General features: G+C 42.3%; 2 protein-coding genes across 3 annotated transcripts in view; one reads left to right on the forward strand and one right to left on the reverse strand.

Moving 5' to 3' along the window:
* The first annotated feature begins 922 nt into the window (after nt 1-922).
* On the forward strand, nt 923-3,212 carry nkx2.4b (NK2 homeobox 4b). 2 transcript variants are annotated; one of them, XM_006793493.2, is made up of 3 exons: nt 923-1,267; nt 1,394-1,606; nt 2,103-3,212. In XM_006793493.2, the coding sequence occupies exons 1-3, from the start codon at nt 1,111-1,113 to the stop codon at nt 2,762-2,764; spliced, it is 1,032 nt and encodes a 343-aa protein (XP_006793556.1). In that variant the 5' UTR covers nt 923-1,110; the 3' UTR covers nt 2,765-3,212. The 2 variants fall into 2 exon arrangements, with proteins under 2 accessions (XP_006793556.1, XP_006793555.1); XM_006793492.2 differs by having other exon boundaries at nt 923-1,606.
* A 219-nt stretch (nt 3,213-3,431) lies between these two features.
* xrn2 (5'-3' exoribonuclease 2) overlaps nt 3,432-15,955 on the reverse strand; it is a 43,686-nt gene continuing 31,162 nt past the window's right edge. The window contains exons 30-32 of the mRNA XM_035908940.2: nt 8,330-8,390; nt 5,461-5,683; nt 3,432-3,910 (exon numbers count right to left, since the gene is read on the reverse strand). Of these exons, the coding sequence (XP_035764833.2) occupies nt 3,848-3,910; nt 5,461-5,683; nt 8,330-8,390 (347 nt within the window). The 3' untranslated portion in view covers nt 3,432-3,847. The remainder of the gene's footprint in view (nt 3,911-5,460; nt 5,684-8,329; nt 8,391-15,955) is intronic.

The raw sequence follows: 15,955 nt of genomic DNA on the forward strand, positions 1-15,955 counted from the left end.
ATTCTAATCTTAAATATTTAATCTTAAACTCTTTGAAACTTTCATTGGGATGTATTCTGTCATAAAAAAAGATAAACAAGCAAACCTGCAAATTGAGCAAATAAAACAATAATTGGATAAATTATTTACATGCAAAGACTGTTTGATTAAAGACAGTGAAACAAAGATTTTTACATCATAAACACTTGACAATAAATACAGTCTGAATAATTATGATTTTGGTTGATTTAATAGCTTCTTAATGTTCGTTTATAGGAGAAATTACACATAAAAAAGAAATCCAGAAACAAAAGTTTAGCTCGGTTTATTTTTGTGAACTTTTGTAACGCGCAGAGTGAACAAAGGGAGCAGATTAGCTCGTGCGCAAAATTCATGTAGAGAGCGGGAAATATACGGGATTAAAACACGCGCAGATTAAACTCGCAGTCAGATTAAAGCTGTGGTTTGAACACGAAGCGGTAACCGCGCGTGGAAGTGTCACCGACTCTCAGATCCACTCGCGCGTAACTGGAAGATGAAACTGAGATAATAGACCTGCGCACTGTTGCTCGCGCGCAATAACAGAAGACAACCGCAAAAGAGCTGCAGGTGTCACACGTTGAGGGGTAGGGGGGTGGGGGGGATGGGGCACATTTATGGTCACTTTAAATGAAAAAACATCAAATTCAGTTCCAATAAAGAGCGATCCGAAGGAAAGCCGCTGTGAGAACTCGGACAAGTGGCCGCTCTTTTTCTTCTTCTCTTCCGGGTAAATATGTGCCGTGGTAAATCAGGTGATGATTTTGATGTTTGGAGGAATTTGGGCTTTGACTCTGTCCAGCCTGGGAAACAGAATCCGCAGCAGCAGCAGGTCTGAACCATTTTCTCTGCTTACCTCTAATGTCAATTACCATTGTTGGCTGCTGTGTCCGCGTCGCTCCGCCCCTCCATGTGGGTCCAGCGGGATAAGGGCAACTGGTCTCCTCCTGCTGCCGATCAGCTGGACTTTTTCCCAGCGACACAGAGGAAGCAAGAAGCCGGTGGGAGGGAGGGGGACGCAGGCAGAGAGCCGCCAGAGAGAACCGAGCACATCCAGCCGCACGCAGCAGGAGGGCACGGGGTGGCCGCACCATGTCCTTGAGCCCAAAGCACTCAACTCCCTTCTCAGTCACAGACATCTTGAGCCCGATGGAGGACAGCTACCGCAGGTTCGGAGTGATGGACCCCGCAGCGGGGAGCCTCGGATCCCCGCTGGGAGCCTACCGGCAGCCGCAGGTCTCGCAGCCCGGTATGCAGCATCAGCAGCAGGCGCACCATCAGCAGCAGCCGCCTCACCTCCACCACCATCACCATCATCACCACCACCACCACCTGTCCTCGTCCTCTTCTTCATCCTCCTCCTCCTCTTCATCAGGCTCGGCCAGCGCAGCAGCAGCAGCCGCTCTGGCTCCCGGCGGGCCCTACCACATGCCCCACGGGGTACCGCAGTTCTCCGGAGCCGTCGGAGGGTTCTGCAACGGCGGCATCGGGAACGTCGGAGACCTGCCGTCCTACCAGGAGACGGTGAGAGGCGGAGGGGCGGCAGCGGCGGCGTGGTACAGCAACCCGGAGCCCCGATACCCGACAAGTAAGAGCGTCCCCGGCCCGGAGAGGCGAGCCTGAGTTAGACTGAAGCGATTGTTAGAGTTAAGTCACTTTATTATTATTAGACATGTAAAAATAATCCGGCTTCCTCTTCCAAACGATATGAAGGATTTAAAAAGATTTATGTTTTATTAAACGTTTGTTTGTTGCTCCTAAACAAATTGAATCCGGATTAACTGCATTTTAATGCCTTTAAATTAACGTCAACATGTTTGATCTTTTAAAGTAAACTCACTGATTTATCCCATTAGACTCTCGCACCTGTCGGTCTGGTTTAAAAGATTAAAATCTTACAATATGATTCATTATTGAAGAAGAAGAACAACAACAAACTTTTCCTATTTTTACAGAAGACTTTGGGGTAATTTAACATTTTAAATTTTTTTTCTACCGTTTTCACTTTTCCTCTCTAAACGAGTTTAGTTAATTATTATTATTCTTTCTTTTTAAAGCCAAACTCTGATTGTGATTTCTCAAAGTTTCCAGATTCATGGGCCCCTCCGCGGGGATGAACATGCCCGGGATGGTGGGCAGTATGGCCGGGATGGACTCCACCGCCAAGTCTATGGTGACGCTGCACGCGGCACCGCGCAGGAAGCGACGCGTGCTCTTCTCGCAGGCGCAGGTGTACGAGCTGGAGCGGCGCTTTAAGCAGCAGAAGTACCTGTCCGCCCCGGAGAGAGAGCATCTGGCCGGACTCATCCACCTCACCCCGAACCAGGTGAAGATCTGGTTCCAGAACCACCGCTATAAGCTGAAGCGGCAGGCCAAGGACAAGGCCGCGCAACAGCTCCAGCAGGAAGGCGGCGGAGGAGGCGGCGGCGGCGGCTTGTGCGGAGCAACACGCAGGGCTTCGTCTGTGTCCCCGGTCCTCTCCAAGAACTCTAAGGGCTGCCGGACCGACTCGAGTGGGTCGAACCACAGCGGGAACAGGCAGAGCAGCGTGGGGGATGCCATGGCGGAGAGCGCGCAGCAGCCGCAGGTGAACCAGCTGTCCTCCACCGAGGAGCTGGAGGATTTGTCCCCCAGCCCGCCGCTGGGACTGCACGGGCAGATCAACATGACGCAGACGGACGCGGCGCTTATTGAGTACACCAACAGCATGATCGGCTCCAACTTACTGTACGGCAGAACTTGGTAGTGATGCCGAGAGGAGGGCATCATTCCGAGTGGAGTTTTCTGCAGGCACGCGCCAATCTTTTTGTTTTCCTTCCGTGCGTAAAGGTTCGGCTCCTTCTGCACACGCAGTGACTCAAAGGCTGCTTTGAGCAATAAAAAGTGCACAACTCAAACTGTAAATTCGAGCCTCGGGCTCGCGCTGACTCTTGATGATGGCGCGTTTTCTTCTCCCGTTTCTAAACGAAACATTTAAGTCTTTTCTCTCTCTTTTTTGTATTTGCCAGACGTGACTGAGACTGAACGCAGAGAAACTTTAATTTAAGGAGCTTCAGGATGAGGCACAGCTTCCGGCGCCTCTCACATGTTTTTTTTTTTTCATTTCCAGAACAAATTAAATTATTGCAGGTTCAACAAAGTGGAGCAATAGAAGCAGCTCATAAAGACAAATACCGAACTGAGGCACGTCATCAGAGATCCTTTGTTAAAGCTGATTTTCGTTTGTTTACAGTATTGAATAAATCATATTTTCATTTTGGACCTTTTTATTTTTCTAACGCATTTCCATCAATACAGCTATAATTACCAACAGGACAGCATTTACTTGGACATGGAGCGGATTTCTATCAAATGTCCACCTTTAAATATCCCAAAATATTCACCAAAAAATCTAGGACAGTTATGTTTTTTTAAACAACTGACTTTACCTTCAATATTTAAACTAAATTTAAATGGGTTTATTTATTATTTTTAACTCGTGAAAAAAGGGATTTCTGCTCAGACAAATATACCAACATCACTGAGAAGAATTTATTTTCATTTTTGAAATACATGAGCCAAGTTGGAGAGGTTCCTCTCAAAAATAATCACAGCGGGACACTTTGTCCTTCACTCACTTGTATTTTACAAGTTTAAGAGGCTTCATCATAAAAATCAGAGATTACATAACACACTTTTTCCCCCCCCAAAGTAGTACAATAAAGGAAAAAAAATCCTTGTACAAGACAATAATATGAAATGTGGACAAAAAAAAAAAAAAAGCTAGATGTTGACATTGTTCCCCTAAAAACAGTTCCCCATTCCATAAAATCCCAACATCATTAAGAGTTTAGTTCCAGTTGTATCTTCTGGATGGAGGAGGGAGAGGGTAACCTCTGCCGGAGCTGTAGCCCTGAAATAGAGACAGAGGTTTAAAGTAAGATTACAGCTTTACAACAATAAATATGGATCAGGTCAAAGGAATAACTTTAACTTTAACAAGCACAACACTATTAAAACAGTATTAAAAGATTTAAGTAAGTAAAATGTATTCACAGAACACGTTTCACTGGTAAATATCCCAAAGTGCTTCACAATAAAAATATAGCATATAATAGAACAACATAAAAACTGGTTAATACAAAGATTTTCTCTGTAAAAACTTAATTGTTTTTTGTTTGTATTAAAACAGTCTACATGCTGGATGGTCAGATTTTTTTTAAGTTATTGATATAAAGACAAGATGACACTGAGGGTTTTATTCTAAATTAGTCCACCCATTTAGCACGAGCAGTGCAAGTCTTGGCCACAAGCTTAAGAATTTAAACATCTGTCACATTTTTTCTTGTTTTACTAAACGCTAAAATCAAATGAAATGAAATCTCACAGAAATAATTTTTAACTGAGGAAATAATTTAGATTAACACGGACTTTTAAAATAAAGTCTTCCTGTTTAAAAAATAACAAAAATAAATCCAAAACTTTCAATAAGTAAACTAAGCACACTTGTTGGAATGTGTGTGATCTGATATTTTAACACATCAGACCCACAGATAAACTGAGCAAAAAAAATTTCTTTACTTTTCCAAATTTTACACACTGAACTTTCTCTGGCTCTAGTTTTAAAAGAACGCCAGAAAACCCGGCAGTCTCCTCCTTTCAGAATAAAAGCGTGCTGACATGAATAAAACTATTATACTGTAAAACAACTCTTTACTGAAACTATTTAAAGTTTCCGGTTAGAATTTCTATCAAACTCTGTTGGCCAATCAGAGGAGAGTTGCTTAAGTGTTCACTTAAAATGCTACAGAAAGAAACTTTTATTGTCTGATAAGAAGTTAAGAAGATAAGAAGTTATCAAAACAGAAATTTTGAAATTTCTGATTTGGTTAAATTCTGATCAGTTAATCCGAATGATTAATATTTCTAGAAAAAAAATAATTTCACTCTATAAAATTAAGCATTTTGATAATTTCTTAATTCTTTAAGTTTCAGCTTCTCATAAATTCATATTGAGTTTTTATGTTTTGTCTGTTGATATTTGAGTGTTTCTGGGTTTTACAGTTCACACAGTACTTTCTTTCAAAACACTGAATCAGGCACCAAAACACCTCCAACAGTAATTTGAAGTATTTCAAAATTCAAAAATCTATAATTAAAATTAAAATACTTAAAAATGTTATAAAAATTATAATTAAATATTTTACAAAAAACCTTAAAAAACAAAACAAAAAACAGACCCCAAAAAGCAAAAAGATTCCTGATTTCAATCTGAAGCAACTGAGCAACAACCAATCAGACTCTTTCTTCTGCATCTGCTTCACAGATTTGCCCAGAAACAGTTTAAGCCTCACTTTAACTTTACAAAATAAAAACAAGCCAAAATAAAGTGAAGATGGACGTTTTAGCCCTGCTCTCCACTTGTCATAAACAAATTTGTGTGCGTGAAAACGTCACATTTACCTGATGGTGCTGCCCCCGGTTGTCTCTGCGATCGTGCCAGTCGTCTCTACGGCGATCGTAGTGCTGCTGCTGCTGCTGCTGCTGCTGCTGCTGCTGCTGCTGCTGCTGGTAGGCGCCCGGGCCCGAGCCTCCGCCACGGTTCCAGTTTTGCTGATATGCCGACTGCTGCGTCTGCATGGCCCGATCCCAGCCATGACCCCCGCCCCTGTACTGCTGCTGCTGCCTGGAGACACGTCAAATCTGCACGTCAAACTTTTAAAGCTCCAACACAATGAGTAAGAGACACCTGAGGTTAAAAATACTTTCCCACAGGTAACAATAAGGACTCCTTTAAAAACACAGATGCACCGATAAACCAAATATCTGCCTCTAGCCAGTGTTGGAGGGCAGAAATATTCACCTGACGGTTTAATTACATTCGTTTAAAAAGTTTAAAAATGACGTGAAAGAGATGGAAAACTTTCAAGTGTTCAGTTTTTTTGTTATAATGAAGAGTAATTTATTTTACTGACACTGTAAAAAAAATACAATTACACAAGAACTAAAACAGAATGTTTGGCATGAGAAGATGACATTTAATCACAATTTAAAAATCACCAATATCATGATCAGTGCATCCCTATTAACACATTTTATATCATTTTTGTTTAATAAGACATAATAGTTTTTTTTCCTAATTTGGACAAAAAGGAAAGAATATAATAATAATAACAATAATAACAAGAATTACAATAATAACAACAATAACAATAATAAGTTTTTCTTAAAACTTTAAAATTTTGACTACAGTGAACAAACACTCCACTTCCTTATTTGTAAGATCTTCATTAATCAAGTTTCATAGCAGAAATTGTTCTTTTTCGGCACCTTCAGCAGAACATTTGTAACATTTCCCTGTATATTAAATACCCCAAACTTCAATATTATAGTAACGTCACACAAAAGAATTTGAACTCATTAACTAGACAAGAATAAGCAATCATAACCAATTAAACAGACTCATTTTCATTTTTTCTTTCCTTTCTTGGGGCTTTTAAACACATTATGTTTTTTGTTTTTACATAACAAAAAAAGCAGTAAACGTAATATTTAAATACCCTTTAATACCACATTAAATTAAATTTACGACCAAAGTTGTGTGATTGACATAAACGAAAATATACTATTTTATTATAGTATTTACACTCAAGATGTGCTGTGTTTAAAGTACTTTTAAGAATTATTATTAATTTTTTTACATGAGCTTCAACCACTGGGTTTTATATCATATTAACAAAACAGCCTAAAATCACGAGTTAAATTAAAAAAGAATCCACAGAATTATTACGACTTATTTTCAGGTGTTCGGCTGATAGCCGTCCACTTACGCTCACTAATTACAGCAGTCTAAAATCAGTCACCGCTGTATGTGCACTGGGTTAACACAGACTCTAATTTCCTGCTGGTTTGGCCTCCTGAATCAGAGCGCCGAGCCGTCCTGTTCCATAAATAGCTGAATGATGCAGTGGCTTTACAATTTACAAAAGTGTGGAGGGAGTAAAAGCAGCATCGCTGTGGGCTTCAAATTCTGAAAAAACCTTCTGAACAGTTTAAAACCTTTTATTAGTAAACGTGTATTTGTGTGAACCTGCAGACAAAAAGACGAGAAGCAGGACATTTTAGTCCATTTTTCACTTACTGATCGAGAACCTGTTTTATCTGCACATTGTTTGATTAAAGCAATAAATGAAAACCACAAAAGGACAACCTGTGTATTCTTTGCAGCAGTCTGAATCTTTTATTCATTAAAATGAGGAGAAAAAAATAATTTGGCTTTGACCAACTTCATAAACTTAAGAAGTTAAGATTAATTCATGTTTGGAGAATTTCCACCCGACTGATCCAAAAAGTCAGTTTCCAATTCTGCTTTGAAGTGGCCTCCTTAAAATCCCCATCGACTCGAGTTTACCGAGGGATCGAGCTGTCAAAGAGTCAAAACGGCCTCTCCTCAGAGACGACTTAGCATCGATGCACATGAAATGAAATGAACCATATTCCCATATGGCCCGAGTCGCCCTCACTCCGGAATTGAGGCGGCCGCGCTGCGTCTGTGGGACCGAGTGCAGAGCCAGTACGCTGCGGCCCTCCAAACGGCCACCGGACAATGTGCCGATCCAGCGGCGATATTAAAGTCTCTTCTGAGGAACAATGAAGAGAGCAGAAACAGAGCGGCAGCCCCATCCCTCATTACTGAACCATGTCACACTCTGGCCAGCGGCGGACTTAACCGAGCGCTGGAATCCATAATCCCCTCTCTCCAAGTTCCTCCTGCATTTCATTTGGTCCTGTCCTGAGTAGTTAAAGAAACTGTTTTCAGTCGCCGCTAATAACTACTGACCTGAGGTGACACGGAGCCACAATAGGCCTGAAAAGTTGAACGAGAGAACCTGATTAGGACTTTGGAGAGGTCTGGAGCCAGAATCAATAGCCAGTCTGTGCGGGCCAGGCCGAGGTGCAGGGAAACGCCGCGGTCGCCAACAGCATTAGTGATGCCTCATTAAGTTGCACAAACCTCCTCGAGAGAAATTTGTTTTAGAGCGACAAGAAAAAATCTTAATTCGGACAGAGCCCCCCAACGGAGGGAAGGCAGAGCGGAAAGGCTGGAAATGTGGAGACCACACAGGCCTGGGCATGTTTAATTCACACATGACTCACACCAATAAAACACACAAATCTGAGGAACATTAGAGACGAGTGGAGGACAAAGTCCAGGACAAACCACCACAAAAAGCTGCTCGTATCCATCGACACAGGTGAAGTTAGCATGTTAAGTGCGAACTTTACTTCCCACGAAAACCAGTTAATGCAGGTTCACAAAGAGCACACTCACCTTGGAAACTGGGGCTGGTGGAAGGAGGGAGGTGCTCCCATCAGACTGTTCTGCCTGGAATCTGCAGGGAACAAAAGACATGCTTGTGAGTGGTTCTGCTCAAATCTTTTTAAGAAGCACGGAGCTTCAGTGAGCTGCATCTGAAGGCCTTTAACTCAACGTACAACTAAGCAGCGAGGAGGTGGTGTTTGGTGTGCTTTTGTGATTCAGTTTAAATGATAAAATGTGTCAGATTCACATCAACGGGCGACTTTCACTGAGTTGAACTGTTATAAAACCTGAGAGAATCCTTCAGTTTGACTGTGTAAAAGCCAAACGCAGAAGGCTTTGACATTAAATGTGGATACTAATTAACCCGCCCTATGCCTGCTTAATCCCCAGAGATTAAAAAACAAAATAAAGAAACAGAATTTAACCAAAAAAAGAAAAAGAAAAAAAAACACCAACTCCTTCATTTCTGTTCTGCACACAGAACGAATCAGTTGCCATGATAAAATTAGGATTTTACAAACGTCGAATCACACTGGGCTCTGGAAGAGTGGAGAGGGGAGACACATGCGAGGAGGGAGCGGGAGCACCACATTTGCATTTTTTGTTCAGAAAATGAAATAAGCATTCAGCCGGCAGCATTGTCGACGCCTCAAGTACCCTGGTTCCATCGCTGCAAGCCCTTCACAAAGACACACTTTAAAAAAAAATTAAAAAAAAAAAAAAAAAAAAAGGGGGGGGAACGGCTTCTTCCAGATTCACTGTTGCCAAGGCGATGGCCAGCTGCGAGCCGTGGGGCTGTTTGTTTATAGGGGCAGGCCTGCTGAGTGGCTCAGCCCCGGGGTGGGTGAAGGGTGCTGTGAAAAAGGACCCAGAGGCTCACGTTTACAAACCTGGAAGCTTTAAAGTCGGAGTAAAGAAAAAATTATGGACTTGGATGAATTCGCAGGAGTGTCTGGGAGTGTGGGTATTAGATGAGAGTGGGGGCATTAATATTTGTTCATAAACAGGCTCAGTGATGTGACCGAACACCTGAATTAATAATTTGACATGCTCAGTCTGCATTGTAAAGACGGCGAACCTGTGTTAACCTTGTTTGAAAGAAGCTTTCCTGTTTTTCTCAGCATGCAATCAGCACAAAATACCGACTGCATTTGAATAAATGATGCTAAAACTTAAAAACGTATGGGTTTGATACAACGTTGCTGAAATGAATTTGGCTAAAACCTCATTGCTGGGTGACAAAAACCTAAGCTACTGTTAATACTTCACACATCCAGGAGCAAAGTGAGGATCTGTTGGAGGAGGATGTTGGTGGACCCTGACATTTTTTGTTCATGTTTTCTCTGTAGAACCCCTGAAACACTCTGAACTATGAAAGTGATGCAGTTTATCCCCTAACAACTGTACATTTCATTTTTGGGCTTTATTGAGGCTAATTTAAAAGGAAATAAAATGTGTGATGGCAACTATGTCCTAAACTGTTTTCCTTTAGTCCTCTTTACACTTCTTGGTACAAGTTACATATAACAAACTAGACAGTAATAGGTTTCTCTGGTTTACGACATAACAGTAATAACAATAGCAATAATAACATTCATAACAACAACTTGTAAGACACTTTTGAAAACACATTTACAAAGGGCTTCAAAGTTAGATTCAAACCACACATTAAGTAGACATGTTCCAGCATACAGACGCAGAGTCACACCATCCAACATACACACTTTTATACACATTTCAGATGTAAACAAAGACAAAGACAACCGAGAAAGACAAAGAAAAAGTGAACCTATTAAAATTAGTTTTCAGCAATAAAAACCACATGACGAGTTGACCTCAATTTCCAGATGACCTGAAACACCAAGTCCAGTCATAAGGTCTCATAAGCAGAAGGCATTCTCTCCAATATCTTCTATAAGTTTAGTTTTAATGCTAATTAGCCAATGTCAGCATTCAATAGCGCCGTCACTGTGACCCCACTAACATGCTGACATCAGCATGTAGTTTAAAACACCGCCGAGTCAATCACAGTGTGATGGAGAGATTAACTTAAAATCTTACATGGACATTAGCATCAGTTTCTGTAGCTCTTTGGCTAAACAGAGTGAGGAATTATGGGAATAAGGCCAATGGAGAGGCTTCAAAAAGCCAAGAGAATGTAGCCTCAAGGTATTGACACGGTCATTGGTTCAATGGTTGGCTTGAAAAATACAGGAGAAGTGAATCAGCGGAGATAAAGACAAAGAGGAAAACACTCAAAAAAATCAAACATTGCAAAAAAGATTATGACACTGCACTGGGGCAAAGCTACATAAGCAACAACTACACTAACAGGCATGCGAGTAGCTGGCGTTACCATCTTCTGCACATATTTTTCCAACATATAGATGTGGGTCTGCAAAGCTCTGAGCAGCACCAAACCAGACTCTTTTTGCTAGTTTTAATCATTGTGTTTAAATTTTAACTTCAAAGCGCCTCAAATATTTAAAATGACACTAATTTGTAAACTCTAAACTCCAGACATGTTAGTACCCACTTTAGGATCACAACAGGACAATAATCTGCCACTGAAAACGTCCTGTTGGATTAGTAGAATAAATAAAATCTGCCTGACAATACTGGGGGATGTCTGGCAATCAGATAGAAATCCTGAGTTTGGGATGCTGATAAGATCTCCAGCCAACTGATGCAGATAAAAACAAACAAACAAACAAACAAATTAATCAGAATCACCTGATCAACTAAAGGCAAGTGGGAAATCCTGCAGCCGTTCTCTGCTGACCACAGCAAAAAGCAGTAAAACACACAATTAGCAGCAAGCAGGCAGACTGCTGCTGACACATTCTTATTTTGTTTTTGTCATTCAGTTTTCATGTTTGATTATCTCCTCCACCAACAAACTTTAAGTGGACCACCCAGTTGGGCTCCAATTATAACTCCACAACCCTCTGGCCTCCCCCCCATCACCAGCGATGATTCAAAAGAGAGAATTACAAGTGGACACCTGTCAATCTCCTTAATTAACAATGATCTGAAAGTGTATAGACTTCCAGTCTGCGCCGGACAAAAGCCAACAAAGGATTACGCTTTAAATCCTTAAAACGCGCTGCATCCACTGTATTAATGCAGGGATTACAAGCGCGCTAAACAACTAAACGTCTCTCTCCACATCGCTTCAATTAGTTCAGCGACTAGTTCACTCAGATCCCAGAAGGAGGACAGTAACTTTTCTATTAGTTGGACAAAACTTTAGCGACCTGCTCCTGCTGCTGCTCCACAAACCGAGAGGTAATTTCAGAAGAAAGAAAAAAAAGACAAATGACTGCGACATGGCTGGAATCAGAATAAGAGCATTTTACTGGGACAGACATACATGCAGAATCACGAGGACCTGGTAATTTATACATTCACCAATACGTCAAGGAAAGATGCCACAAAATGTTATATTTAAATATGTAAATCATACATTAGCCACCAAAATCTGCACTAATTTGTCAAGCCCAAAATAACTGGTAGAAAAATTAGAGTAAAACTTGTTATTGACAGTTTCAAGCAGATTTGTGACGCTCTGGTTAAAATCCAGCCAGAACTGCAATCATACCATTAGCTTACTACTACATGAGTAGATGAATTTCAAATGAGCTGTATTTTATTTTGTCTGTTTAGGATACGTGATTTTCACTAGTTTGTTTTAAGTCCTTTTTGTTTCACGATTATACCACCGGTTGCTCTGGCTATGTCACACGGCCTCTGCAACCTCAGTGGGTTCTTTTTTATTATAGTTCGTGCTTACAAGGAATAACTTACTCAATAAGGAGTAAATGTATTTTTGAGAAAAACAGCCGTTTCCATCACGGGGGGCAGGTTCTGACTGTGGACGGCTGAGCAGTCATTCTTGTTATATGTCTTTAAAGTCCGCTTGAAGTCAGAAGCCTGGGAGCTTCATGTGGTCACAAAAAACAGGCAAGAACATGGACGTCATGATGAACTCTCATGCTAACCACCAGATGGCAAATTAGATCACTGGGACCCAAGCAGACCATAGTGGATTTGCAGACATCAAAGGTGTAATGGTGATTTTAAAAAGCCTGGGGCTATTTTCCCAATAGACTACCATGAGTCTTTTCCCAGCCACAGGAGTCGCCCCAGCTGGCCATTAGAAACAATGCAAGTTCAGAGAGTTCTTCATTACCATCAGGTCTTAAACCATCAGTGTGAAGTTGCCATCTATCACATGTACCACAGAATTCACCTGACAATAACCTTAATGACAATTTAGCATCTGGGCCAACGTGCACCATCTCCCGGATGACTACTAAAGTTCATATCTGGAGTGCATGTGTGAAAATGCAAACAGGTTTTTACACCTACATTTCTGAGGTTACAGAGTTTACGTTAAAGTGGACATAAAGCTAATCTTCATTAATAATAACAATAATAATAATAATAATAATAATAATAATAATAATAATTTTGTTTACATAAAAATGTTCTCCACCACAACTCGAAAACCTTTAGAGAAACATAAAGAACAAAAATACTCGAGGCCACATAAAATCCAATGACTGTCGATCCACCAGCCTGTGTGAGCAGCCATTATGTGTAGCTGCTACTCTGAAGTGGACTTTGGGAGGCTTATCGGCCACTGTGGCTGCTGGATCAAACAGTTACTTTGCTGCTCTGGTTAAAATTTGGTGTCACTGCATGTCAAGACAATAATGGCCACCAGCAGAGACTCCCCTGGCTGGTTATTAAACACCAGCTGGTTTGGCTGTGGCACACAAAGCCCAGCAGCATGTTTCAGAGGCTGCGTGTTGACACATCACCGCAGGAGGTAGCCACGTCGTCAAAGGGGCAAGTTAACTTTGGTTTCAACCCTCTTCAGAGCACATCACACACCCAATGGCACTGGAGCCTCCCGGATGCTTTTATCAGAGGGGGCCAGTGTCCAGCGGAGCCACTCGACAGTCTCATTATCGGCCCCCGGTCTCCCACAACACTAATCAGCAACCAAGCAAAGCCACCACACAAAAGCCCAGCAAAGCCTGCAGTGATTACTGGGCGAGCAGAGGATTGGCCCTGAGAAAGTGTTACCAGGACAAAAGCAAGCCTCTGGCCTCCTGCTGCAGAATAAGGCCTACTTGTGTGGATAATCACATTCCAGGAGTCGCTGATATTAGAACTGGACCATGTTCAGTTTTTACCATAAAAGTTAAAAAGAATCAGAAGAGATGAACAAATAATTTAATCACCTCTTATGAAAGAAAAAAATCCACACTTTATATACAAATCTTATTTTGCTCCACACGGATGAAACTCAGAGCACATTTTATGCTGGAATCACTTCAGGTGCTCAATAAACTTTGCAGGTCTAGATATAAGCAAGCCAGTCAACACAGAATAGCACAAAAGGTGAGCTAACACTGAAGGCAGCCAATTTCACCTGAGGCAAGGGACTGAAAACATCTAAATGGAACATAACCAGAAGATCGTCCATCCACTCACAGTCAGTCAACCTCTGTTTTCAAAGAATATCAGCTACACACTGGCACACATATGAAATCGTGTCGAAGTCCTTCAAGAATTAACTCTGGCAATTCGGCAATCATGTTGCAACTAAGATCTCTGCGGTCAGGGACGGGGTCAATCTGACGCATTATCACAGATATCAAAACGTCTGCAGACAGTGTGGCATTTGTGACATGTGCTCTAGGCGCCATCGGTGGATCTGCCTGTTCTGGTGTTCTTGAGCAAATGCCAATTGAGCTCCACGGTGCTGGGCTCCGAGTGTCGGTCCCACTAAAGGATGTGAGGCCCTGGTGCCTCACTCAAGGAGTCTGACTCTGACAGTTTTGTCAGAAACATGCTGGAAGTCATTTTGTAGAGCTCTGACAGTGTTCCTCTGCTCCTCCTTCCACAAAGGAGCAGATATTCGTCCTCCTGCTGGGTTGATGCTCTCCTACAGCCCTGTCCAGCTCTCATCATGTAACGCCCACTTTCCTAGTATCTCCTCACATTCTTGAGGCTGTGCTGACAGACACAGCAAACCTTCGCAAATAGCATTTAAGGATGCACCCCCATCCTGGAGGAGCTGGAGTCCCTGTGCAACCTGCATGGGCTGCAGATACCGTGTCACACCACCAGCAGTGAGCAGGACACAGAATTTCACTGCAAGGGAGCCAAAGGTGGTGAAATAAATTCACAATGGTTTGTGTTTCATAACGTGACATATCGATACCCCCCTGAAGTTTAGCTGACTCTGTGTGATACCATGATCGAGTGTGCCATTAACTTTTTTTTTTTTTTTAAATGAGCAGTACATTTGCAGATTGGTCTTTAGTGAAACTGAGATTAACACACCCGCATTAATTCAAAACTGAGCACAGAAAAGCTTTAAAACTTCAGGAGGAAAAAGAAAATGTAAAAATCGAATAAAATATAAACGCTACCTTTGTCAATGACATATTTCTATTTCAGGTACTTCAAGCTGATACAATAAAAATCATCCTGTGTCACCAGAACCGGACGAGCAGGATTTAAAATGATTCCCTTTATTGAAATAATCTCTCCGTGAATGATAGGACAAATATAGAGCTGGGGGTGGTGAACATCCCGGGCTGCTAATTGGCAAGTTTAACACTAAGAACGAGCAGCAGAGGCCAAGGGAGGTGCTGCCGCAATCCGGAGGAGCCAAAAGCCCCCCATTTGCATCAAGTGCCACCAGAATAGCCGAGACTCCCCCGCACGCCATCAGTGGGCAGATGAGATTATTCATCTACTTGCAAATTGGCACATCAAAGTCAAACTGGAGGAGAGCTGGCAGAGGACCGCGGGGCCAGGGCCGAGGCCGAGCACAGACCGTGATTAGGAACTGGGAGACGGATTCTGCCTCCATATGTGACGAGCTGTTCAACTGCATGTGATGAACATAATCATATAACACAATTATTTGTGTCTCCGTTTGGCAGCTGCAGCGCCCAATTTCCTCAGAGTGAAATGGCAACGGTGTCCGTTCCAGATGTGACCTGATTAGTCAGTAACTACATCAGTCCATCGGTGGAAAATTAAGACGTCATTTTTAAGATCAATTACTTTTTTTATTCACAGCTGATTCGCTCAAAAACAACCTAGAAAAGATGCATCTTCCTCCTTTTTGTGCCATGTGGTACAAATAACCAATAAATTGCTTAAATCATCGTGACATGAATGGTTCACTGCAGCAGTCGCCGCCTTCTTCTGCCAGTTGAAAAAAGAAATTCAAAATGGCTTCATACACACATTTAATCCACTTTGAGGGACAACTATTTATAATGATGGCGTCCCTACCCTCACCTATGGCCACGAGCTGTGGGTAGTGACCGAAAGGACGAGATCGCGGATACAAGCGGCGGAAATGAGCTTCCTCCGAAGGGTGGCTGGCATCTCCCTTAGAGATAGGGTGAGAAGTTCGGCCATCCGGGAGGGGCTCAGAGTAGAGCCGCTGCTGCTCCACATCGAAAGGAGCCAGCTGAGGTGGTTTGGGCATCTGGTAAGGATGCCCCCTGGGCGCCTCCTGGGTGAGGTGTTCCAGGCATGTCCCACCGGGAGGAGGCCCCGGGGCAGACCCAGGACACGCTACAGAGATTATATCTCTCG

The sequence above is a fragment of the Neolamprologus brichardi genome, chromosome 15 (assembly GCF_056152115.1).
Source record: "Neolamprologus brichardi isolate AB-2024 chromosome 15, ASM5615211v1, whole genome shotgun sequence".
Taxonomy (NCBI): domain Eukaryota; kingdom Metazoa; phylum Chordata; class Actinopteri; order Cichliformes; family Cichlidae; genus Neolamprologus; species Neolamprologus brichardi.

Excerpts from the sequence above, each read along its gene's own strand:
- nkx2.4b (XM_006793492.2), top strand. The coding sequence starts at position 1,111 with ATGTCCTTGAGCCCAAAGCACTCAACTCCCTTCTCAGTCACAGACATC. Across the intron at positions 1,607-2,102 it reads GGAGCCCCGATACCCGACAA|TTTCCAGATTCATGGGCCCC; the intron begins GTAAGAGCGTCC and ends GATTTCTCAAAG.